The 24,170-nt window shown below is 48.2% G+C and overlaps 1 protein-coding gene across 1 annotated transcript in view; it reads right to left on the bottom strand.

Moving 5' to 3' along the window:
* LOC137528543 (L-xylulose reductase-like) overlaps positions 1-7,436 on the bottom strand; it is a 41,002-nt gene extending 33,566 nt beyond the window's left edge. The window contains exons 1-2 of the mRNA XM_068249873.1: positions 7,353-7,436; positions 7,185-7,282 (exon numbers count right to left, since the gene is read on the bottom strand). Coding sequence (XP_068105974.1) covers positions 7,185-7,282; positions 7,353-7,404 — 150 coding nt within the window. The 5' untranslated portion in view covers positions 7,405-7,436. The remainder of the gene's footprint in view (positions 1-7,184; positions 7,283-7,352) is intronic.
* Between the last annotated feature and the right edge of the window lie 16,734 nt (positions 7,437-24,170).

Below are 24,170 nucleotides of genomic sequence, written 5' to 3'. Positions count from 1 at the left end.
TCGTGTGGACCTGGCCCACAGTACAGTGCTCGGAAGAAGGCACGTCCCATCACCTCCCAAGATTGTCAGGACGTGGTTGAGTATTTAGCGACACAGAACACCTCATCTTGCTCAGCCACCAGCGCTACTACTAGCACCACTTCCGCTGCATTTGACACTTCGCAAGAATTATTTAGTGTTGAAATCACTAATGCACAGCCATTGTTGTTACAGCCAGATGAATTTTCACCAGCTCATATGTCTGAGTTACTCGGCAACACTATGGATGTAACGTGTAAGGAGGACGAAGGACCTACTGATGGTGCATGTTTGGATTTGTCTGAGGCAAGCGAAGCTGGGCAGGATGATTACGATGATGACGATGATAGGGATCCTCTGTATGTTCCCAATAGAGGAGATGAAGAGGGGGACAGTTCAGAGGGGGAGTCAGAGAGTAGTAGGAGGAGAGATGTTGCTGAAAGAAGCTGGGGCAGCTCTTCATCAGAAACAGCTGGTGGCAGTGTCCGGCACCATGTATCGCCACCTATGTACAGCCAGCCAACTTGCCCTTCAGCATCAGCTGCTGAGGTCCCCATAGTGCCCACATCCCAGGGTGGCTCAGCGGTGTGGAAATTTTTTAATGTGTGTGCCTCAGATCGGAGCAAAGCCATCTGTTCGCTCTGCCAACAAAAATTGAGCCGTGGAAAGGCCAACACTCACGTAGGGACAAGTGCCTTACGAAGGCACCTGGAGAAAAGGCACAAACAGCAATGGGATGGCCACCTGAGCAAAAGCAGCAACAGCACACAAAAGAAAAGTCCTTCTCCTCTTCCTCCTTCAGGTGCATCATCTGCTTCTGCCGCTTTCTCCCTTCCACCTTCACAGGCACCCTCCTCCACTCCGCCTCTGCCCTTGAGCGGTTCCTGCTCCTCTGCCCACAGCAGCAGTCAGGTGTCCGTGAAGGAAATGTTTGAGCGGAAGAAGCCAATTTCGGCCAGTCACCCCCTTGCCCGGCGTCTGACAGCTGGCGTGGCGGAACTGTTAGCTCGCCAGCTGTTACCATACCGGCTGGTGGACTCTGAGGCCTTCCGTAAATTTGTATCCATCGGAACACCACAGTGGAAGATGCCAGGCCGCACTTATTTTTCGAGAAAGGCCATACCCCAACTGCACCGTGAAGTTGAGAGGCAAGTGGTGTCATCTCTTGCGAAGAGCGTTGGGTCAAGGGTACACCTGACCACGGATGCCTGGTCTGCCAAGCACGGGCAGGGCCGCTACATTACGTACACAGCCCATTGGGTCAACCTGGTGGTGAACGATGGCAAGCAGGGCGCAGCGGACCAAATTGTGACACCTCCACGGCTTGCAGGCAGGCCTCCTGCCACCTCCTCTCCTCCTGCTACATGCTCTTCGCTGTCCTCCTCCTCCTTGGCTGAGTGGCAGTTCTCCTCTCCAGCTACACAGCCCCAGCTCTGCAGGGCCTATGCTGCATGCCAGGTACGACGGTGTCACGCCATCTTAGACATGTCTTGTTTCAAAGCGGAGAGTCACACTGGAGCAGCTCTCCTGGCTGCTCTTAAGAAACAGGTGGATGAGTGGCTGACCCCGCACCACCTGGAGATAGGCAACGTGGTGTGCGACAACGGCAGCAATCTGCTTGCCGCTTTGCATATGGGGAAGCTGACACACATACCCTGCATGGCACATGTCATGAATCTAGTTGTTCAAAGATTTGTGGCAAAGTACCCTGGCTTAGCGGATGTCCTGAAGCAGGCCAGGAAGGTCTGTGGGCATTTGAGGCGGTCTTACACAGCCATGGCACGCTTTGCGGAAATTCAGCGGAAAAACAACATGCCGGTGAGACGCCTCATTTGCGATAGCCCGACTCGCTGGAATTCGACCCTGCTCATGTTCTCCCGCCTGCTAGAACAGAAGAAAGCCGTCACCCACTACCTCTACAACTACAGTAGAATGAAACAGTCTGGGAAGATGGGGATGTTCTGGCCCGACAACTGGACACTGATGAAAAATGCATGCAGGCTCATGCGGCCGTTTGAGGAGGTAACCAACCTGGTGAGCCGCAGTGAGGGCACCATCAGCGACTTAATTCCCTACGCTTACTTCTTGGAGCGTGCTGTGCGTAGAGTGGCGGATGAAGCTGCGAATGAGCGTGACCAGGAACCGTTACGGCAGGAACCGGCATGGGACCAATTTTCATCAGACCCAGCTGTTTCCTCAACACCTGCGGCAGCACAGAGGGGGGAGGAGGAGGAAGAAGAGAAGTCGTGTGCAGAAGATGAGTCAGACTCAGAGGATGATGAGCAAGGTGTTTCTTTGGGGGAGGAGGAGGAGGAGGGGACGGCGGCAGGAGAACACCCGCAGCAGGCGTCGCCGGGGGCTTGTGCTGCTCAACCTTCCCGTGGTATTGTTCGCGGCTGGGGGGAGGAGGTTGACTTACGTGACGTCACTGAGGAAGAGCAAGAGGAGATAGAGGGTACTGGATCCGACTTTGTGCAGATGCCGTCTTTTATGCTGTCCTGCCTGTTCAGGGACCCCCGTATAAAAAACCTCAAGGGGAATGAGCTGTACTGGGTGGCCACACTACTAGACCCTCGGTACAGGCACAAAGTGGCGGACCTGTTACCAACTCACCTGAAGGTGGAAAGGATGCAGCACATGCAGAACCAGCTGTCAACTATGCTTTACAATGCCTTTAAGGGTGATGTGACAGCACAACGCCAGCAAGGTACCACTGCCACTAATCCTCCTCCCGTGTTCACGCAGTCAAAGACAGGACGCTCCAGCGATCTCATGGTGATGTCAGACATGCGGACGTTCTTTAGTCCAACGCCTCGCCGTAGCCCTTCCGGATCCACCCTCCACCAACGCCTGGAACGGCAGGTAGCCGACTACCTGGCCTTAAGTGTGGATGTAGACACTGCTGTGATCAGCGATGAGGAACCCTTGAACTACTGGGTGCGCAGGCTTGACCTGTGGCCAGAGCTGTCCCAATTTGCCATCCAACTTCTCTCCTGCCCTGCCGCAAGCGTCCTGTCAGAAAGGACCTTCAGCGCAGCTGGAGGCATTGTCACTGAGAAGAGAAGTCGCCTAAGTCACAAAAGTGTTAAGTACCTCACCTTTATCAAAATGAATGAGGCATGGATCCCGGAGGGCTGCTGCTCGCCCCAAGACTAAGTCAGTCCCCGCACACACAGCATCTCTGCCTGCACGCCGTGTGACTGGCTGCCTGGCCTGCCCCAAGAAGACTAAGTCGCTCCCAGTCCCTCCACACAGCATGTCTGCCTGCAGGCCGCTTGACTACCTTCTCCGCCACTACCAACAGGGTCCGGGACTCCAGGCGGATTGCTGAATTTTTTAGGCCGCTGCTAGCAGCGGCCGCTGTAATAATTTTTCTGGTGCGTGTACATGACTGCCTAATTTTTCTGGCTGCACTGCGGGCAGCTGCAACAACAAAAGAAAAGGCATGTACATGCGCCCATTCCCCTTCGTGATCATTACCTTGCCGTGGTGAAGGGGCTTGCGTATCACAATGAAGCAATGACCGGCGCCTAGATGAGTGTCTCGGGGGGCACACAAAAGATAATAAGGTCGTTGCTTCATTGTGGTCAGACCAAATTTGATCAGCTGGACAGTCACTGTTCTGTCATTCAGCTACATCAGCCAGGCGACCATATGGGCTGTAAAGCCACCAAAACCTGCACTCTCGCCATGGTGCGCACCAGTCCAGCACGGCCGTCACTACACAAACAGCTGTTTGCGGTGCGTTACACGGTGAGTTTGGTGTGTCAGTGTGAAGCAGTACCTTAATTACACGACCTGATTGATGTTTACACATGCAAGATGTTTTAAAGCACTTTAGGCCTGTCATTTAGCATTCAATGTGATTTCTGCCCTTAAAACGCTGCTTTGCGTCAAATCCAGATTTTTCCCGGGGACTTTTGGCGTGTATCCCACTCCGCCATGCCCCCCTCCAGGTGTTAGACCCCTTGAAACATCTTTTCCATCACTTTTGTGGCCAGCATAATTTTTTTTTTTTCAAAGTTTGCATCCCCATTGAAGTCTATTGCGGTTCGCAAACTTTAACGCGAACCGAACCTTCCGGGCCAGGTGGAATATTTAAACAAAAAAAGAAAAAACAAACATACTTACAATATAGGTTATCCAGGTCTATAGGTGCCCCAGTATAGGTAGCCAGGTATATGTGCCCCAGTATAGGTAGCCAAGCATTGGTGCCCCCAGCATAGGTTAGCCAGGTATAGGTTAGCTTAGTCTATAGGTGCCCCCAGTAGAGGTAGCCATGCATTGGTGCCCCCAGCATAGGTTAGCTAGCTATAGCTGACCCAGTATAGGTTAGCTTGGTCTATAAGTGCCCCCAGTATAGGTAGCCAGCTATAGGTGCCCCTAGACAGTATACCTCTTCCTGGTTTTAGGCAATACTGGAGCTCCGCGTGCCTCCATCTCCAACACCGCTGTCTCTACTTCCTGATTAGCAGTATTGGTGACATAGAAGACACAGGAGACATTGCTGCCAGGAAGCAGAGAGAGGCGAGTTCCGTACCCGCTGCCATCATTTTTGGAGGGGGGGGGAGCTGGGAGTGCTAAAGGGGGGGGCAAGCTGAGGGCGAGGGGGGGGGGGCAAGCTGAGGGCGGGGGGGGGGGGGAATCATTCTCCCTAAAATGTCTCTTTAAAGGGGAACTGAAGAGAGAGGTATATGGAGGCTGTCATGTTTATTTCCTTTTAAGCAATACCAGTTGCCTGGCAGCCCTGCTGGTCTATTTCTCTGCAGTAGTATCTGAATAAAACCAGAAACAAGCATGCAGCTAGTCTTATCAGATCAGTCTGAACCACGGAAACACCTAATCTGCTGCATGCTTGTTCAGGGGCTATGGCTAATAGTATTAGAGGCAGAGGATCAGCAGGGTTGCCAGGCAACTGGTATTGCTTAATAGGAAATAAACATGACAGACTCCATATACCTCTCTCTTCAGTTCCCCTTTAAAGGGAACCTTAACTGATGGGGTGGAGAAAGCGTTACACTTACCTGAGGCTTCTACCTGCACCCTGCAGACGTCCTGCGCCCGCATCGTGACACACCGATCCTCCAGTCCCCCACAGTGAGCTAGTTTTGTCTCTGGTCAGTCGTTGGAACGAAGGCTCGTGTGGCCAGGGCTGTGCAGGCGCACTTGCCACCGACTGACCAGTCGTCTGAATTGTAACTGGCTCGCTACAGGGGACCGGTTTGTCCTGCCGTGGGCACAGGACGTCTGCAGGTTGCCAGTAGAAGGCCCAGGTAAGTAACTATTCCCATCCCCCTCCCCCCAGTTAAGGTTCCCTTCAACTGATACTTTCTATAACAGGTGGGTCAGGGACATTCCATATAAATAAAATATACATTATAAATAACAATATTGGAGACCCTTAATTGTGACTGAGCCCTTGAAGAACAGTTTCACGAAGTGTGCAAAGCGCTGTGGCAAATGTAAGTGCTAAATGAACGTGAATATGTTCTGTGTATTTCTGTATATACAGTATGTACATTGTTTCTTTCCTGTTGTAATATTTTATTTCGCCCACTAGATGGCAGTGGAGCAGTGATTACCTCTTTGGCCAGGCAGGGCCTGAGCTACCATAGGAAAAAATGGGCAATTGCCCCAGGGCACCAGAGCCTGTAGGGGGCCCCAAGGTGTCCCTCCCCATCTTAACTGTTGCTCCCCAGAGACTATGCAGAGTCTGTTAAAGAGACTCTGTAACATCAAAAACATCCCCTGGGGGGTACTCACCTCGGGTGGGGGAAGCCTCCGGATCCTAATGAGGCTTCCCACGCCGTCCTCTGTCCCACGGGGGTCTCGCTGCAGCCCTCCGAACAGCCGGCGACAGACCCGACTGTCAGTTCAATATTTACCTTTGCTGGCTCCAGCGGGGGCGCTGTGGCTGCTTTCGGCTCCGAACTACACGGAAATACCTGATCTCAGTCGGGTCCGCTCTACTGCGCAGGCGCCGGAAACTTGCGCCTGCGCAGTAGAGCAGACCCGACGGCGATCGGGTATTTCCGTGTAGTTCGGAGCCGACAGCCGTCAGAGCGCCTGCGCAGGAGTCGGGAAGGTAAATATTTACGTCATCTTTCACGGAGGGCTGCAGCGAGACCCCTGAGGGACGGAGGACGGCGTGGGAAGCCTCATTAGGATCCGGAGGCTTCCCCCACCCGAGGTGAGTACCCCCCAGGGGATGTTTTGACGTTACAGATCCTCTTTAAGCTGGGAGGTGATTGGGGGAGGGTCAGCAGCCAGCTCAGGGGCCCAGGAGGGAAAATTTGGCTGCAACAAAGGGCCTCTAATGACTTTTTGGGTGGTGGGGGGGGGGTATCTGTTGGGGGGCCCCCAGGCTAATTTTGCCCTAGGGCCCAATTGTTACTTGAACCGGCCCTGTGGCCAGGCTCTGCATGAACACATACTGTAACTGCAATACTGTAAACTAGTGCAGGGCTTTTCAACCTTTTTCATTAATTGTACCACTTTTAGCTCCTGAAAATTGTCAAGTACCACTAGTGTGCCTGCGCAGTATATCAGACGCGATCGGGCTTGGCTGTTTGCACCAGAGCATAGAGCCGCTACTGCGCATGCTCACACGTTGACAAGGAGCTTTTTAGGCGGTCCCAGCGCTGGATTCCTTCTACTGAGGAAGAAAAGGGAGGCCTCTTTAGGATCCACAGCTTCAATATAGGTAGCCTCTAACCACCACCAGAGAGCTGGGCAGTGACCCGCCATAAAATTCAGCTCCCCCCCCCTCGCCTGTTCCTTGCGGTGCTGCCCTGTGAAATAGTTCAGATCAGCGGTAACCCGGCTGCGCTGAACAGACAGCCAGGCAAATGGTGCAGTGATGGCGTGTATATGTCAAATACAGGAAGTAGCCAGTGATGTCTGGTCTCTTCTTCGCTGAGGTCTGAAGTATGCCGCACAGGGCAGCAAGATGAGGAGTGAGCGAAGGGGGAGTCAAACTTTGTGGAGGCAGGGCAGAACAAGGACAAGCTGCAGGCTGGCAATTAAGTGGCAGGCAAACCTGGGGCATACCACCTGGCCGACAGAAAAGTACCACTGGTGGTACACGTACCACAGGTTGAAAAGCCCTGTCCTGGTGTACACCGGTGCAGTAACTTATTTCAGCCACTAGATGGTGGCGGGATTACCTCTTCGGCCAGGCTCTGCAGGTCTTCCGAGCTTCGACTAAGAGCGATGACTTGGGCGCCGACTTTCCGAAGAGCCTTCACCAACTCCCGGCCGATCCCTGCACAGAAATGGGGTTACTGAGTGCTCCATCCGAGGGTTCTGTCCTCCTGTAGCTCTTCCTCACTTACCCTTCCCTGCCCCGGTCACAAGGGCTCGCTTCCCAGCCAGGCTGATCTCCATCTGCTCTTACTTCCAGCAGAACGTATCTGTCAGTAGGGGAGGAGCCAGTAAAGAACGTTACCTAACTGCATTCTGGCAGCACAACGCCACAAAAGTGCCTGCTCAGAGCTGTCTGCTGATCACAGTCACTTCCCTCCTTGTTACAGACTAATCTCATGGTGAACCAAAACTCCCAGGAGTAAGGGGCTAAAAAAGGACCAAAAAGCCCTCTTTACTAAAATGTTAAGCAAAACAAAGGTTTTGGTTGGTTCACGCTACAAGATCTAGAGATTTTGAAAAGCTCTTGCTAATGCAATGCTATGGGGGAATTTTACAAAATCACATCACTCCAGTGAAAACGCTCACATAGGATAACATTAGGAAGAGCTTTTAAAAATCACAAACTCTTAGAAAAACTCTTTTATTGGACACCGGAGGTGACATGTGACATGATGAGATAGACATGTGTATGTACAGTACCTAGCACACAAATAGCTAGGCTGTGTTCCTTTTTTCTTGCTCTGCCTGAAAGAGTTAAACATCAGGTATGCAAGTGATAGTTTCTGTCCGGGTCGGACTGGGTCAGACTATAGCATAACCCTCACTGATAAGTAATTACAGCCATAAAACACTTTCTTGTCATTAAATGGCTTCTGACAGCAGGAAATAGATAAAAAAAAAATAGATTTAGGCCTCTTTCACAATGGGACATTGCGCGTGATGCGACGTTAAGGTCGCATAACGTGCCCCTAATGCAACGCATTGAAAGACTAGAATGTTATTTAGGACTGCGTTTGGTGCGCCGTTTTCATCGCACAGTGATGGAACGAAAACGGGGCATGCATTACATTTTTTTAAAGAAAAAACCTTACTGAGCATGTGCAACACACACAACAATGCAAATGTTTTGCTAAACGCACAGCATGCAGCACTTTCTAAATATTGCTACACATTACACACAACGCAATGTGTGCTATGTGAATGTCGCACAGACTTAGTAATGCTGTGCGTTAGTCTGCATTATAAAATTTTCTAACGTGCGACTTTAACGTCGCACTGTGAAAGAGGCCGTGTGTGTGTGTGTGTGTGTGTGTGTGGCGATCACGCCAAACCGCCATGACCAATTTGAACGAAACTTGGTATTGTTAATGTCATAGCTGTATGTTAATCCAAGTTTCATATATATGCACTTAATAGATATAAGGTCACACCAATGTTTAATAAGGCTAATGTAACACAGATGATTCAGATGAATAGAGTTACCCTTTAAAGTTAGTCTCAGATTCTTTCTCTGTAGACATGCTTTAGTTAAGACCTGGTACTATGTGAGTTTTTGTCTTCTCAGGAATTTCTAAACAGATATGGCGTGCCTGATACTGCAGCCTCCCATCGGGGGATGATTCGAGTCACGCAAGTAAAGACCTTGAAAGTAACTATGAGAGCAGGATGCCAGAGAGATTGTGTGCTGTAGTCAAGACCAGGTGCAAGGCTGTGAGAATTCTCCGCCCTCTTGGAGTGAAAGAAGAAGACCCTTAGAGACATATATTATTATTGGACAAGTAAATTACATCATGACCACGTAATTCGGGGTATAAGAACTGGTGCACAGCGGAAGTTGAAGCAGAAACCTTAAACTGCCTTGACCTTTTTGCTAGGCTTATCTGGGTTTCCCTCATGTATACATGTGCTATTTTTGAATAAAGCCATAAATTGTTTTTTCTTTGCATCTCCTGACTTATTTTTGAAATCTTGGTGTATTGGTAAGTAAGTGACTTCCACATTTTGGTCCTTCGAAGCGGGATCGACTCTGTTTCGCCTGGGGTACATCTCTGAAATATGGGGGTGATGATCCCAGTCATCCCAACAAAATAAGTCCTCCAGGGTGAAAATTCCCTGTAAAAAGGGGCAAATTCTCGGAGTGGTATACCCAGACGGGACGGAGCTCGAATCCAAGAACCAGGATTTCAGGAGATGCTTTGAAGAGCGGCGGGCTTTACCTTTTTTGGTGTGTTTGTGTGTGAATGTGTGGCCGGCCACGGATTGAGCGGATTAAATTGATTGTCAACGCTGAGAGCTATCAAGCTGCATCAAAAAAGTAAGTAGATATTTGATTTTATTGGAGTAATGCATGACAATTGAGTTAGCCGGGGTATACCTGTGATCTGTAAAAAAAGCTGGCAATTTTACCAAAATTGTCAGTCGTGGTATCTGCGAGGTGGAAAAGATCCTCATTGACCGGATGAGGAGAAACAGCGGATACCACGCAATAGCCACAGGGCAAAAGTAATCCAGGGCGAAAGTGCAAGCCGGATCTAATCCAGGGCTACAACAGCCGGGTTGAATTCAGGGCTCAAGTGCAAGCCGGATCTAATCCAGGGCTACAACAGCCGGGTTGAATTCAGGGCTCAAGTGCAAGCCGGATAATAGCCGTGGTTATCATCACTGATTTGCTAGGCTGGGTAGTAATTCTCGCAAAGCGCGCCCGAGTTACAGCGGCATTCAGTGAAGCGTACTATTCAGCAAGTCGGCCCTAGCACAGTATCGGTCCACTGGGGGGCAGCGGCGGCTGAGCAGTCACATCATAGGAAACAGGTCACAGGTACCCCGAAGTAGAGTTGTCAGGCAGGATGGGGCAGAATGCAACTAAAGCTCAACTTCTCCGTGCAACGGATGATGAACTTCTCATGCACCGTAAAGACCCCCGCTTGACGGAGAAATGCGAGGTCTGGCATGAGATGTTCAAATTCCCGGGCAATTTGCACCCGAAACAATGCAGGGCATTGATAAAGGCTATAGAGGAGAGAAGTAAAGGGAAATTGATTTTGCAGAATAAATATGGTTTGCAATTGGCGAGAGAATGGCGAGATGAAGCTGACAAGCGTAAGAGGGAACTGTGCTCCTTTTATTTTGGGAAGAAAGCGAGTGATTTGGAGGGTGAATATGGTCACAGTGTGACTGCGCAGGATGTTGAGAGCGAGAGTGAAAGTGGAGATGTGCCTGGAGCTGAGGCTGGAGAAGCACAAAGGCTGAGGCAGAGATCCCAATCCCCTTAGCGGGGTCCAGACCATAAGTCAGGACATCCATCCCGCTCCTCAAGTACAGGAAACATCAGTGAGCCCACTAAGTCCAAACCTGTTAATAGACAAACTGAGGTGACAACGTCTGATAGACAGTTGCGGGGGCGAAGAACCTCAGGAACCCGAGACAGAGTACCCTCAGCCTCGGGCATCAAACAGGAGGTTGATCAGTTAGCTGTGACAACGGGAGATCTGAGAGTAAGTGCAAATAGTGAAGAACAGCCATCTCAGACCCCACCGAAATATACCAACATTTACCCACCGCTCCCACACCCTCAACTTCCTTCCTATAATCCAGGCGCCATCTTTATGCACCCGATGGCAGCCATGTCACAGCTCCCGGGTTCCGCCATGTTACCATATCCATCTTCCACCACATTGCGACAGCCGGCGGTGACCATTTCAGTGCCTACTGAAAAGTGCAACCCTGAACCCGCAATGCAAATGCCTATGATAGAGCTCCCAAACGGAGCAGGGCAAACCATACATGTTTACAGACCCTGGACAGAGGACGACATGTTGAATGCAATTAAGACTATACCAAGCCCGAGAGAGGATGTGGTTGAATGCGTTAAACAACTGACTGAGTTGAGACGGAGTTTTAAGCTGACTGCCACTGAATGTGAGAGAGTTGTGAGAGGAGTCTGTGGAAATGGATGGGTGAATGTCGAGGGTAATTGGAGTGCATGGGGGCCTGGACGACTTGCGACTGACCCGCCAGTGGAGTTGGATTGGGATAGCACAACCTTAACCACTAGGTGGGATGCATTAATCCAACAAATGATAACATTTTATAAGATCTCCCCAGATTTTACCAAGCTTTCTACGATTTCCCAGAAAGCAAACGAAAGCGTGGATGATCTGGTAGCACGGGTCATGGATGCTTTTGAAAAATACAGTGGGTTGCAGAAACCTGCAGTGCTTGATGGCACTACACCATGGGAACAACAGCTCAAAGCACAGATTGATAGGGCTTTAAAGGAAGAATTACAGTGGACAATCCATAAACATTTGATTACATGGCGTACGTGCAGTGTGACAGAGTTTTTGGAGTATGCCAGGCATGCGGAGAAAATTCTGATAGAAAAAAAGAGGCGGGGACAGAAGAGACATCCTGCTGCGGCAGCCTCCTATTCCTTGTCCACCTGCAACCAGGGCGCGGGTGAGGAGGGTGCATACAGCGGAGATGTCTCACGTCCCCGTCCCCGTCCACGTAGATTTGTGCATGACTATGCTGGAAAACGAGAAAGAGGGGAATGTTTCATTTGTGGAAAGCGGGATCACATTGCACGAGACTGCCCAGAGAATACGGCCAATCAAACCAAGCAACAAACCCAGTCTGCATGACTAGGCAGGGAAGAGTTGAGCCGTGACACTATTGTAATTGAGATTGATTATGATGACACAAAAAGCCTGAAATCCTCTTGTCTGTATCGAGTGTTAGAATCAAGTTTTTGTTTGACACTGGTGCATGTAGGTCTGTCCTTGGGACTGGTTTAAATATCCTGTGGGAAAAGTTGGGTACAGTTGTTACACGCAATGCCAGTGGTGGGTTTGAAGTGTTCCCAACCACTAAACCGTTGCAGGTTTTAGATGAAAAGTCAGGCAGAGCTGTGTTTTGCAGTTTCATAATCTCTGCAAGGTGCCCAATTAATCTGTGTGGCAGAGACTTGATTGGTGATTTGAAGCTGACTATTGCTCCCGGTCCAGAGTCACTGTAGATCCATCGTGCTCCTGTGGCAGAAGCACCTGACGTGCATTGGTACGGTATTATTCTGCCAAATTCACTCCTGAACTGGATGCAGCAGGATGCCGGTCCGGCTGATACATTTCAGGAGGTAGTATGTGTGGCACACGTCACCACACATTACATAGCAAATGGATGCAGGGATTTGGACTATGAGCAAAAGTACCCGATGAGGAGAAAAGTCTGTGTAGAGATTACCGGACTATGGGAAAATGCAGGAGGTTATGTTCTGTATGAGGTTTCAATCCCAGGCTGGGACAGTGTTGAGACAGACGGCATCCTGCAGGATGAGCTGTTTGCTGTCCCGAATTCCGCCCCTCATGCTTCACTGTACAAACCGCAGTGGGGACGTTGGGACACGGCCGGGATTCTATTGAACAAGTGAAAAGAAGGAAGTGGTGAGGGCATTTACTGCCCACGCCACCTTCAGACCACGGGAATGCTGATACACCTGACTAAACGACCTGAAGAAGCTGACAATGTTGACTTTGCAGATGCGTCCTGACATGAGTTGTCCGGTGTCCCAGACAAGCTGTGGGCACAATCTGACACTGACGTGGGCCTGATACAAAATTCAGAGGAGGTCATTGTAGTTGCTAAAGGTGCGTACCGGCCTTACAAAAAAACAGTTCTGTCAGCCCACTGTTAAATATTTAGGACAGCTCATTTCAGCTGCAGGACGTACTATTGAGGATACGCGGATACGAGCTATCCAAGATATACCAAAGCCTGTGACAAAGAAAGACATGATGACGTTCCTTGGGACCCTTAACTACTGCAGGGCCTGGATTATCCATTGCTCAGCATTGGTTAAGCCTTTGTTCAATGCCATCCACTCTGACCCAATGGCAATGACTGATAAAGTCACCTGGACAGATGACTTGATTATGGCATTTGAGAGGTGTAAGTCTGCGCTGCAAGATCCCCGGGTTTTAGCCTTCCCTGATTACACGAAGGTTTTTAAACTATATGTTGATTGCAAAGATAAATGCATGACAGCTGTGATGACACAAACTTGGGGAGACAAACAGAGGCCGCTAGGTTTTTATTCTAAGCCTTTGGATCAGGTTGCATGTGCCTTGCCGTCTTGTGTACAAGCTGTTATTGCTGCTGCGATGGCTGTTGACATAGCGGCCACCCTGGTCCTCTACCATCCACTAGAGGTTCTTGTTCCCCACGCAGTGCATGCTCTTTTGTTGCAGGATAAAATGACGTTACTTACTCCTGCCCATCACTTGTATTGCACTGCCACTTTGCTGGGTCAGCCTCACCTTACAGTGAAGGAAGAGCACATGCAACTGTTAATGATAGCGGCCTCCTATGTGTCAATGATGCCTTATGCCTTCCCAGACTTCTGTACAGATTATTGGCTCTTGTGTAACATGGGGTCACCCATGTCTCAACGGGTGGTATGATAGCTATAGCCACCAAATATTTTTACTGTCCGGGCATAAGCACCTTTTTTAAGAAGTTTGTCTCACAATGCACTGTATGTGCTCAGCACAACACAGGAAAGGGATTTAAGCCACCTATTGGTAAAACACCTACACCACATTACCCCTTTCATACCATTGCACTGGATTACATTGAACTCAACCCTGCAGAGGGAAAGAAATATGCTCTAGTGGTACTAGATATATTCTCGGGGTGGGTGGAAGTCTTTCCCACTGCAAAAGCTGATGCACTCACAGTTGCAAAAGCGCTGACAAGAGATATTATTCCGAGATGGGGAATACCAGAAAAAATCATCAGTGACAATGGTAGCCATTTTGTGAATGATATCATTAAACAATTGACAGTTACTTTGTGCATAAACGTTAGACACCATTGTAGTTATCACCCACAGTCAGCAGGAGCTGTGGAAAGAACAAATGGTACAAATGGTACAATTAAAAACAAACTTACTAAAGCTATGGCGGAAACAGGGAAGAGTTGGATATGGTGTTTACCCTTGGTATTGTTAAGTATGAGAACAGTAACAGTGAAAGGCAAGTTATCACCATATGAAATTGTGTTTGGCAGGTCCTACAGAATCCCGGCTTTTGATGTAATCTGGGATCCCCCTGAGGAGTGGGAACTTGCAGACTACTTAAGACGCACCTGTAAACAAAGATCTCATGTACCGGGGAACCCTCCAAAAGAGCCGGATGTAAGTGAGGATCTCCTCGTAAATATAGGAGATTGGATCTGGGTTAAAATTATTAAAAGAAAACATTGGAACACCCCACGGTGGGAGGGTCCTTACCAGGTGTTGCTGGCCACACCCACAGCGGTCAGAATAGCCGAAAAAAGTTCGTGGATACATTTAACTCACTGCAAAAGGGCACCCATTCCCGGTTCAGGGACAGAATAGACAGCATCCTGTGACGGGAGGTGTTGGCTCCTGGGCCCTGGAGTGTGAGGAACATTTGCCTGAGCTCCAGTCAAGATAACGTCACAGCGGGTGGAGGGAATATTAGAGATTTTCCTCTATTCAAAGCGGGCACAAGCCCTGAACAGGATGATTGAGGAGCTAGATTAGGGAGAGTTGGGGCCCGCTTAATTCCCAGAGTTCTTTAAAAAAAAATATATATAAAAAAGGGAGAAGAAATGGGAATCTTGAATACAGGATACTTTAAGACTCCAAGTGGAAAGGGAGTCATTATTTCTCTGCTTTTCATTGGGACATTGTGGATAGTGTTAGAAGCCCTAGAGCATTTCCAAACACCTCCTTCAGCCTTTCCACAAACTGATAATGTAACTCGCAACTGACCAAGGGTTAAACGGGATGCCATAAATATAGGACTGATGCGAAGAGGACAGGTTGCTGTAACAAGAGAACACCAGAGCTTAGTGTTCTGGTATAATTCTTCACAAATACAAGTGGCGACTTACACCTTTGACTACTGCCAGGTTGTGCAACTTTGTAATTGGCACTGCAGCCTTTATGAAATAGGACAATTTTTCATTTGTGTGACTGATGACCATTGGGGGTATAAATGTAGTTCTTGGAAAGCAGCTGCCTGGAACACAGGTACTGACTGGGGATACAGACCTGATCCTGCCATGACTCGGGTTGACAGAAATGGGGTGCCCCTTTGCTCAAGGATGACCTTAACAACAGCTGGGGGAGCCTGTATGCCTGGAAAACTAATAGATAGTTCCCAGCGCCTGACCCTGAATATAGAAAACCCGAGCCCTGGAGATGCAGGAACGTATGTGATAGGCATGCATGTCCCAGGTTATACAGGGGGGCCTCTGGGGAAGTTTTCGCTCAGGGACATGTACAAAAACCCTGAGTTTAAAGTTATGGAGCATGAGGATCAGGAACCATGGGTACAGGCCCTAGCTAACCCTACATTTGAGGAGACCATTGCCATGGAGACAGGATATTCAGACACTAACATGTGGCTTGAATGGATGAGGTACACAGCCAAGCAACACAATATGTCAGATTGTTATGTATGTGTAGGAGCAAGGCCACACCTTGGCACTGTGCCACTTCCCCTTCCAGAGGGGGGTGAGAAATGTTTTCTATCACTCTATAGGAGTAAGGGTCAAACCCCAGCCACAACTGATCCACTCTGTAAAATGTGGATAGACCGATACCCATTGAAGGAAGGTACCCCTGATCAAATTGACCACTCAGCAACTGTGTACAAGGGCAACTATACCTGTCATAACAGTACTAATTCAGGTGGAGTAGATGTAGGTGAATTTCCCCCTGGTTATTGTGCTGTAATGAAGCAAGCAGACCCTTTCCTACTATTTCATCAGACACACTCCCTTGGTGATATCTACTGGTTGTGCGGTGATCTTAAATTACGCCCTAGATTGCCACCAGTGTGGAAAGGTCACTGTGCACTGGCCAAACTCATTATGCCCATACATATGTTTAGAGAGAGTGACCAGGATTTTGAAAAAGAAGCCCACAAGATCTTTAAGAGAGAACTTAAAGGTAACCTGGACCCGCATGTCTTTTTGGATGCAATAGGTGTCCCCAGAGGGGTTCCAGATGAATTTAAGGCCAGAAACCCGGTGTGGGCAGAGTTTGAGTCTTTGATTCCACAGATCACTATTAACAAAAACGTGGAGTGGATAAACTACATATATTACAATCAGCAAAGATTTGTGAATTTCACGCGTGATGCTCTGCAGGGCATAGTTAATGAGTTAGGCCCAAACTCCAAAATGACATTTCAAAACAGAATGAGTCTGGACATGATGCTTGCCGAAAAAGGAGGAGTTTGCAAATTTCTGGGACTGGGTGGGGCCTGCTGTACCTACATTCCCAGTGAAACTGGCCCTGATGGACGGGTGACAGAAGCTTTGAGGAAACTGACTGACCTATCAGACGAGTTAAAAAGAAACTCTGGTGTATCAGATTCCTTTACAAAATGGTTCAATGACTGGTTTGGAAACTGGAAGGGTTCCCTAAAAAATGTTGGTACCATGATACTTATTGTGATACTCATGTTCAGTTTTTTTGCTTGTTGTGTCATACCCCTGGCCAGGAAATACTTGGGCAGTTTCATAAAGCAGAAAACTGATGCAGCCATGTTTTCACTCCAACATGAGGAATACAATGACAGTGAGGAGGAGGACAGCTTTATGGGGAAGCACAAATTCCCAAAAATTGACTTCTCAGTTGTGTAGATTGTTTGATATCTGATAAGATAGTACACTAGAAGCAGTAGGCGTCATATAAAATACATATATATTTTGCAATGCTACAAGGCTACGATGAAAGCAACTGCTAGCTTCCATTATTTAAGAAGTGTTTCAAGTCTATGTAGTTGAACCCTTTGCCACCTTATACATATATATGTGCAACAGGGGGGTATGTTAATGTCATAGCTGTATGTTAATCCAAGTTTCATATATATGCACTTAATAGATATAAGGTCACACCAATGTTTAATAAGGCTAATGTAACACAGATGATTCAGATGAATAGAGTTACCCTTTAAAGTTAGTCTCAGATTCTTTCTCTGTAGACATGCTTTAGTTAAGACCTGGTACTGTGTGAGTTTTTGTCTTCTCAGGAATTTCCAAACAGATATGGCGTGCCTGATACTGCAACCTCCCATCGGGGGATGATTCGAGTCACGCAAGTAAAGACCTTGAAAGTAACTATGAGAGCAGGATGCCAGAGAGATTGTGTGCTGTAGTCAAGACCAGGTGCAAGGCTGTGAGAATTCTCCGCCCTCTTGGAGTGAAAGAAGAAGACCCTTAGAGACATATATTATTATTGGACAAGTAAATTACATCATGACCACGTAATTCGGGGTATAAGAACTGGTGCACAGCGGAAGTTGAAGCAGAAACCTTAAACTGCCTTGACCCTTTTGCTAGGCTTATCTGGGTTTCCCTCATGTATACATGTGCTATTTTTGAATAAAGCCATAAGTTGTTTTTTCATTGCATCTCCTGACTTATTTTTGAAATCTTGGTGTATTGGTAAGTAAGTGACTTCCACAGTATACAGATCCCATACTACCTTTGATGATATGTTCTGGGGGTCTCGCCCTAGCAGCCAAGATTGCACGTCTTTTTCAAATATAAACTGCAGTTATTCTTACACTTTTAATGGCAGGGTTCTCAAACTTGACACAGTTGGCCACTGGGTGACTGGGACTAATATTCAGCAAAGTGGGCGGAGCCTACAGCAGCCAATCAAAATTCACCTTTTGATTTTCAAGAGGAATATTTACATTGCTGCCATTCATACGCTCTTAACGGCAGAGGCCTCAAATCTGGTACAGTCAGTCACTGGGAGACTGGGGTTTAAATTCTGAGGGCCCGTTTCCACTAGCGCGAATACGCATGCAGATTTGCATAGGCAATACAAGTGGATGGGACTGTTTCCACTTGTCAGTTTTCAATAGCGTTTTTCTGTGCAGGATTTTTCTGCACGGTAGACCACGCAGAAGTCGCCCGCGTGTGGAATGCAGGCGAATCGCAGGCAATGTATTTAATAGGGAATTTGCTTGTGTTTTCCCCATGCGTTTTTTGCCGCGAATTCGCATAGGTACCAATGTAAATCCACACAGGCAGTGACATGGTTAAATTCGCATATACCCCTACCTATGCGAAATCGCATGCGGAATCGCATCCGCATGCGATTTCGTCAGCGGTGGAATCCAGGCGATTTCGCACCGCAATAGTGGAAACGAGCCCTCAAAAGGGAGTGGGCCAAAAACAGCCAATCAGATTTGTTTAATTTCAATGGTAAAATGCAACTTATTGATTCCAAAGACCACAAAGCTCATAAACTTGGTCAGTGAGTGACTGTATGTGAAGGTTAGAAATAGTGGGCAGAGCCAAAAAAAAAACAAAAAAAACAAAAACAAAAAAAACCAAAACTTTTAAATGGGAAAATATAAATTGCAGCTATTCTTACACTGTTAATGGGAGGGTTCTCAAACTTGACACAGTTGGTCACTGGGGGACTAGGATTAATATACGAAAAAGTAGGTGGAGCCTACAAGAGCCAATCAAAATTCACCTATTGATTTTCAAGGGGGAATATTGAAACTGCTGTCATTCTTACACTGTTAATAGCAGAGGCCTCAAACCTGCTACAGTCGGTCATCAAGTGACTGTGGTTCAAATTCACTAAAGAAGTGGAGCCACAAACATCCAATCAGATTTGCTTTTTTTGGATAAACTGCTTCCATTCACGCAATTTTGATGCCAGGAACCCAAAAGCTCACAAACTTGGTCATTGAGTAGTGACTGTGTGTCAAGGTTACAAAAAGTGGGTGGAGTCAAAAACAGATTTTTCTGGGAAATTGTAAACTGCAGCCCTTCTTCACTGTTAATGGCAGGGTTCTCAAACTTTGCACAATTGGTTACTGGGTGACTGGGATTAATATTCATAAAAGTGGGTGGAGCCTAAAAAAGCCAATCAAAATCACCTGTTGATTTTCAAGGGGAATATTAAAATTGCTGCCATTCTTGCACTGTTAATGGCACAAGCCTCAAACCTGGTACAGTTAGTCATTGGGGTTCAAATTCAGAAAAGGGGACAGAGCCACAAACAGTTTCATTTCTTGGGAAAATACAAATTATTGATGCCAAGGCCCCAAAGCTCACAAACTTGGTCATTGAGTGACTGTATGTCAAGGTTACAATAAGTAGGCGGAGCCAAAACCAAAGTTCACTGGGAAAATGTAGACTGCAGGCCTTCTTACACTGTTAATGGCAGGGTTTCCAAACTTTGCCCAGATGGTCACTGGGTGACTGAGATTAATATTCAGGGAAGTGGGTGGAGCCTATAATAGACAATCAAAATTTACCTGTTGATTTTCAAGGGGAATATTTAAATTGCTGCCATTTTTACACTGGTAATAGCCTCAAACCTGCTACAGTTGGTCATTGGGTGACTGGGGTTCAAATGCTTAATTTCTATGGGAATATACAAATTATTGATGCTAAAGATCCCAAAGCTCACAAACTTGGTCATTGAGTGTTTGTGCGTAAGGGTTAGAAGAAGTGGGCGGAACACACACCAGTCAAATACATACCTGGGCAATGCCGGGTCATCAGTGGGTGGAGACAAATACAAATTTCACTGGGAAAATGTAAACTGCAGCCTTTCTTACACTGTTAATGGGAGGGTTCTTAAAGAGAACCCGAGGTGGGTTTGAAGAACATTATCTGCATACAGAGGCTGGATCTGCCTATACAGCCCAGCCTCTGTTGCTATCCCAAAACCCCCTAAGGTCCCCCTGCACTCTGCAATCCCTCATAAATCACAGCCACGCTGCTGACAAACAGCTTGTCAGAGCTGGCTGTGTTTATCTCTATAGTGTCAGTCTGCTGCTCTCCCCGCCTCCTGCAGAACTCCAGTCCCCGCCTGCATCCCTTCCCTCCCTGCTGATTGGAGGGAAGGGACGGGGGCAGGGACCGGAACTATGCAGGAGGCGGGGGAGCAGCTGAGACTGACACTGCAGATGTAGACACAGCCTCACAGCACGGCTGTGATTTATGAGGGATTGCAGAGTGCAGGGGGACCTTAGTGGGGTTTGGGATGGCAACAGAGGCTGGGCTGTATAGGCAGATCCAGCCTGTGTATGCAGATAACATTCTTTAACCCCCTTGGCGGTATGAAAAATACCGCCAGCGGGCAGCGCAGCAGTTTTTTTTTTTTTTTTAAATCATGTAGCGAGCCCAGGGCTCGCTACATGATAGCCGCTGCTCAGCGGCATCCCCCCAGCCCCGCCGATCGCCTCCGGCGATCAGGAAATCCCGTTCAAGGAACGGGATTTCCTGGAGGGCTTCCCCCGTCGCCATGGCGACGTCATTGGGAGACCCGATCCATCCCTTGGCGCTGCCTGGCACTGATTGGCCAGGCAGCGCAGGGGTCTGGGGGGGGGGGCCGCGCGCCGCACCGGATAGCGGCGATCGGGCGCGCGGCGGCGGCGATCGGGGTGCTGGCGCAGCTAGCAAAGTGCTAGCTGCATCCAGCAAAAAAAAAATTATGAAAATCGGCCCAGCAGGGCCTGAGCGGCACCCTCCGGCGGCTTACCCCGTGTCACACACGGGGTTACCGCTAAGGAGGTTAAACACACCTCGGGTTCTCTTTAAACGTTGCACAGTTGGTCACTCAGTGAATGGGATTAATATTCAGAAAAGTGGGTGGAGCCTACAAAAGTGTAGAAAGCTTCACCTATTGCTTTTCAAGGGAATATTTAATTGCTACCATTCTTGCACTGTTAATGGCACAGGCCTCAAACCTGGTGCAGTTGGTCACTGGGTGACTGGGGTTCAAATTCAGAAAAGGGGGTGGAGCCACAAACAACCCATCAGATTTTTTAATTTCAATGCAAATTATTGATGCCAAAGACCGCAAAGCTCACAAACTTGGTCATTGAATAATTGTTAGAGTTAGAAAAAGTGGGTGGAGCCGACACCAGCCAAATACATACCCGGGCAATCACCTAGTATAAAATAAGAGATATATATATTTTTTTTTTAAAAAGGCATTTTTAGGAGAAGGAGGACAGATGCAATTGTTTTTATCATCAGTTTATTTTCACCTCCGATGTCCTTTAAGTGTGTGTTAACAGGAAACTTCAGAGCTACGGAAGATGACCCCAGACTATGAACCTCAGCAGGGTTGCCATATCTTCCCTTTAAAGGGGAACTGAAGTAAAAGGTATACAGAGGCTGCCATATTTGTTTCCTTTAAATCAATACCAGTTGCCAGGCAGCCCTGCTGGTCTATTTCTCTGCAGTAGTATCTGAATAACACCAGAAACAAGCATGCAGCTAGTCTTGTCAGATCTGACTTTAAAGTCAGAAACACCTGGTCTGCTGCATGCTTGTTCAGGGGCTATGGCTAATAGTATTAGAGGCAGAGGATCAGCAGATGCCAGGCAACTGGTATCGCTTAAAAGGAAATAAACATGGCAGCCTCCATATACCTCTCTCTTCAGTTCCCCTTTAAAAAGGGACCCTGAGCAGTGTAGTAAAAAAATGAAAGCCCCAGGTAAGTCCAGTTAACTCTAGCCCACCATAGCCCGCGAGGTCCCAGTCATCATTGTCTGTGGTCCTGCTGGCGGCTCCGGTAATGCTCCGGCTTGGGTGAAGTCACACTTGCTCGCCTCCACTACGTGCCCGTCGTGTCATCACGCTGGCCGCCATAAGAGTCCTGCGCATGCGCGGTTAAGTCTTTAGAGAACCACACATGCGCAGGGCTCTTACGGTGGCGGTCCTGATGACACGACGGGGCACGCAGCGAGCATGCATGACTTGAACTTCATCCAAAGTCGGAGCCGCCAGTGGAACCGCGGACTAGGCCAGGAGGATGCCGGGGACCTCACAGGTTACGGTGAGCTGGAGGAAGCCTCACGCAAGTCCAATTTACTTTTTTACTACACTGCTTAGGGCCCGCTAGCCCCCTGCAGCCTCCATGTTCAATTTTGTTATCGCAAGGCCGTGGCCACTGTGTCCTCGTTCGCATTCCTCTCACCTGGAGGGGCAGGCACAGTACAGGACTCTCTGCAAACGAGGACGCGTGCGGGCAGGTCCGCATAGTCGCAGTGAAAACGCAAAAGAAAAACGCATATGCATTTTGTATATGCGAATCGCAAACGCATTAAAACGCATGCAAAACGTTAGTAAAATGCATCTGCGGTAAGAAAAAAGCTAACGCAGACACACACAAAAACTCACACAACATAAAATGAAACTTGATATAAAACGTAGTCTTTCACGCAATGTTATGTGTGCACCTAGCCTAAAACCTACCAGAATTGCTAAATATCATTACCTCATGAGATAAATTGCCGTGCTAAGCACAAAGCCATATACCATTAGGCTGGGTACACATAACAACGTGAAATGCTGTGTTTTATGTCATGTTTCATTTTATGTTGTGTGCGTATTTTGTGCATTTTTACTGAGTTTTTGGTACGATTGTGTTAGCGGGTTTTTGTTTTTACCGCAGATGCGTTTTTCAAGTGTTTTGTGTGCGTTTTATGCAAATCACTAGGGAGACAACAGGAATCAGAAATACATCACAAAACATTTTTTTTAACCAAAAACTCATGCAAAACGCATACCATTGCATTTCCATTGACTTTTACTATGTGCGTCTTCCTGCGATTTTGAAGAATATGCAACAAAATCTGCATTTTTTTTTAAACGCACGCATCAAAAACATATATGCGTTTTTTCCTCCGCCCCATAGACTTCCGTTAGCGGCAAAAAATGCAGCGTTTTCCCCAACGCTTGCGTTTCTGCTATGTGTGCACCTAGCCCTAGTGTTGCCATGGTTTTCAGCAAGTTTTCTGAAAACCTTCTAGCAGCCGCAATGCAGCCTTGTGAGGGATGATCACATGTTGTCATTCTGAAATGTAAATATAAAAGGCAAACAAGGAATCTTTACAAAAGGAAAGATACTTTCACTTACCAGAGTCAGAGGATTATGGTGTGTACACACTTGAAATATTAACCACTTGCCGACCAGGGGATGTTACACTGATCGGTGCTGCGTGGGCTCTACAGCCCGCAGCACCGATCAGCAGTGCAGCAGGGCGATCAGACTACCCCCCTTTTTTCCCCACTAGGGGGATGTCCTGCTGGGGGGGTCTGATCGCCGCCGGCTGCAGTTGCTTAGCGGGGGGGGGGCTCTTCAAAGCCCCCCTCCGCAGCGCTTTCAGCCCTCTCGCCAGCTCCCTCCCTCTCCCTTCCCCTGTGTGCTGCGCAGGACGGATTTCCGTCCTGCGCATTGAAGGATAGGCTTCAGCCTATCATATGCCGGCGATCCCCGGCCAATCAGAGGCCGGGGATCACCGATCTGCCTTACGGCGCTGCTGCGCAGCAGCGCCGTATGATGTAAACAGCGGGGATTTCTTCCCCGCCTGTTTACATTTTGCCGGCGAGCCGCCATCGGCGGCTCTCCGGCTGTTCACGGAGACACCCTCCGTGAACTGACATGGAAAGGCCGCTCGATCGAGCGGCCGTTTCCATGGTAACCCGCAGACGACCAGTTTACGCCAATCGGCGTTAGCTGGTCGTCAAGAGGTTAATGAAAGATCACAGACCAATTTTACCCCCTTCCATGTAGTATGAGAGCCATACTGTACACAGTCTATTCTATTGAGCTGAACTCCCCATCAGATAAAATCTTTGCAAGATGCTGCACACACAGATGCTGTAAAGACACAAAAGATCAGTATCTGCAAAAGATCTGGGTACTTATCCGTTAGCCGGGCGCATCCGGCAGGTGGCGACAAAACTCCACCAGAGTTACATCTTTTCCTACTATCCATGTCGGCCTGGAGGAGGAATAGTAATTAGCGCCACCTGCCGGATGCGCCCGGCTAACGGATAAGTACCAAGATCTGCTCCTGCAAAATGTATTCATAGGCCTCTATTCATAAAGCATTCCCGCATGCGGTAATGCTCAAAACAGCTGACTTTACTGACCATAAAGGGCTCGTTTCCACCATAGCGAATCCGCATGCGGCGAC

This window comes from Hyperolius riggenbachi, chromosome 8 (genome assembly GCF_040937935.1).
Source record: "Hyperolius riggenbachi isolate aHypRig1 chromosome 8, aHypRig1.pri, whole genome shotgun sequence".
Taxonomy (NCBI): Eukaryota; Metazoa; Chordata; class Amphibia; order Anura; family Hyperoliidae; genus Hyperolius; species Hyperolius riggenbachi.
This window is presented reverse-complemented; position numbering and strand designations above follow the sequence as displayed.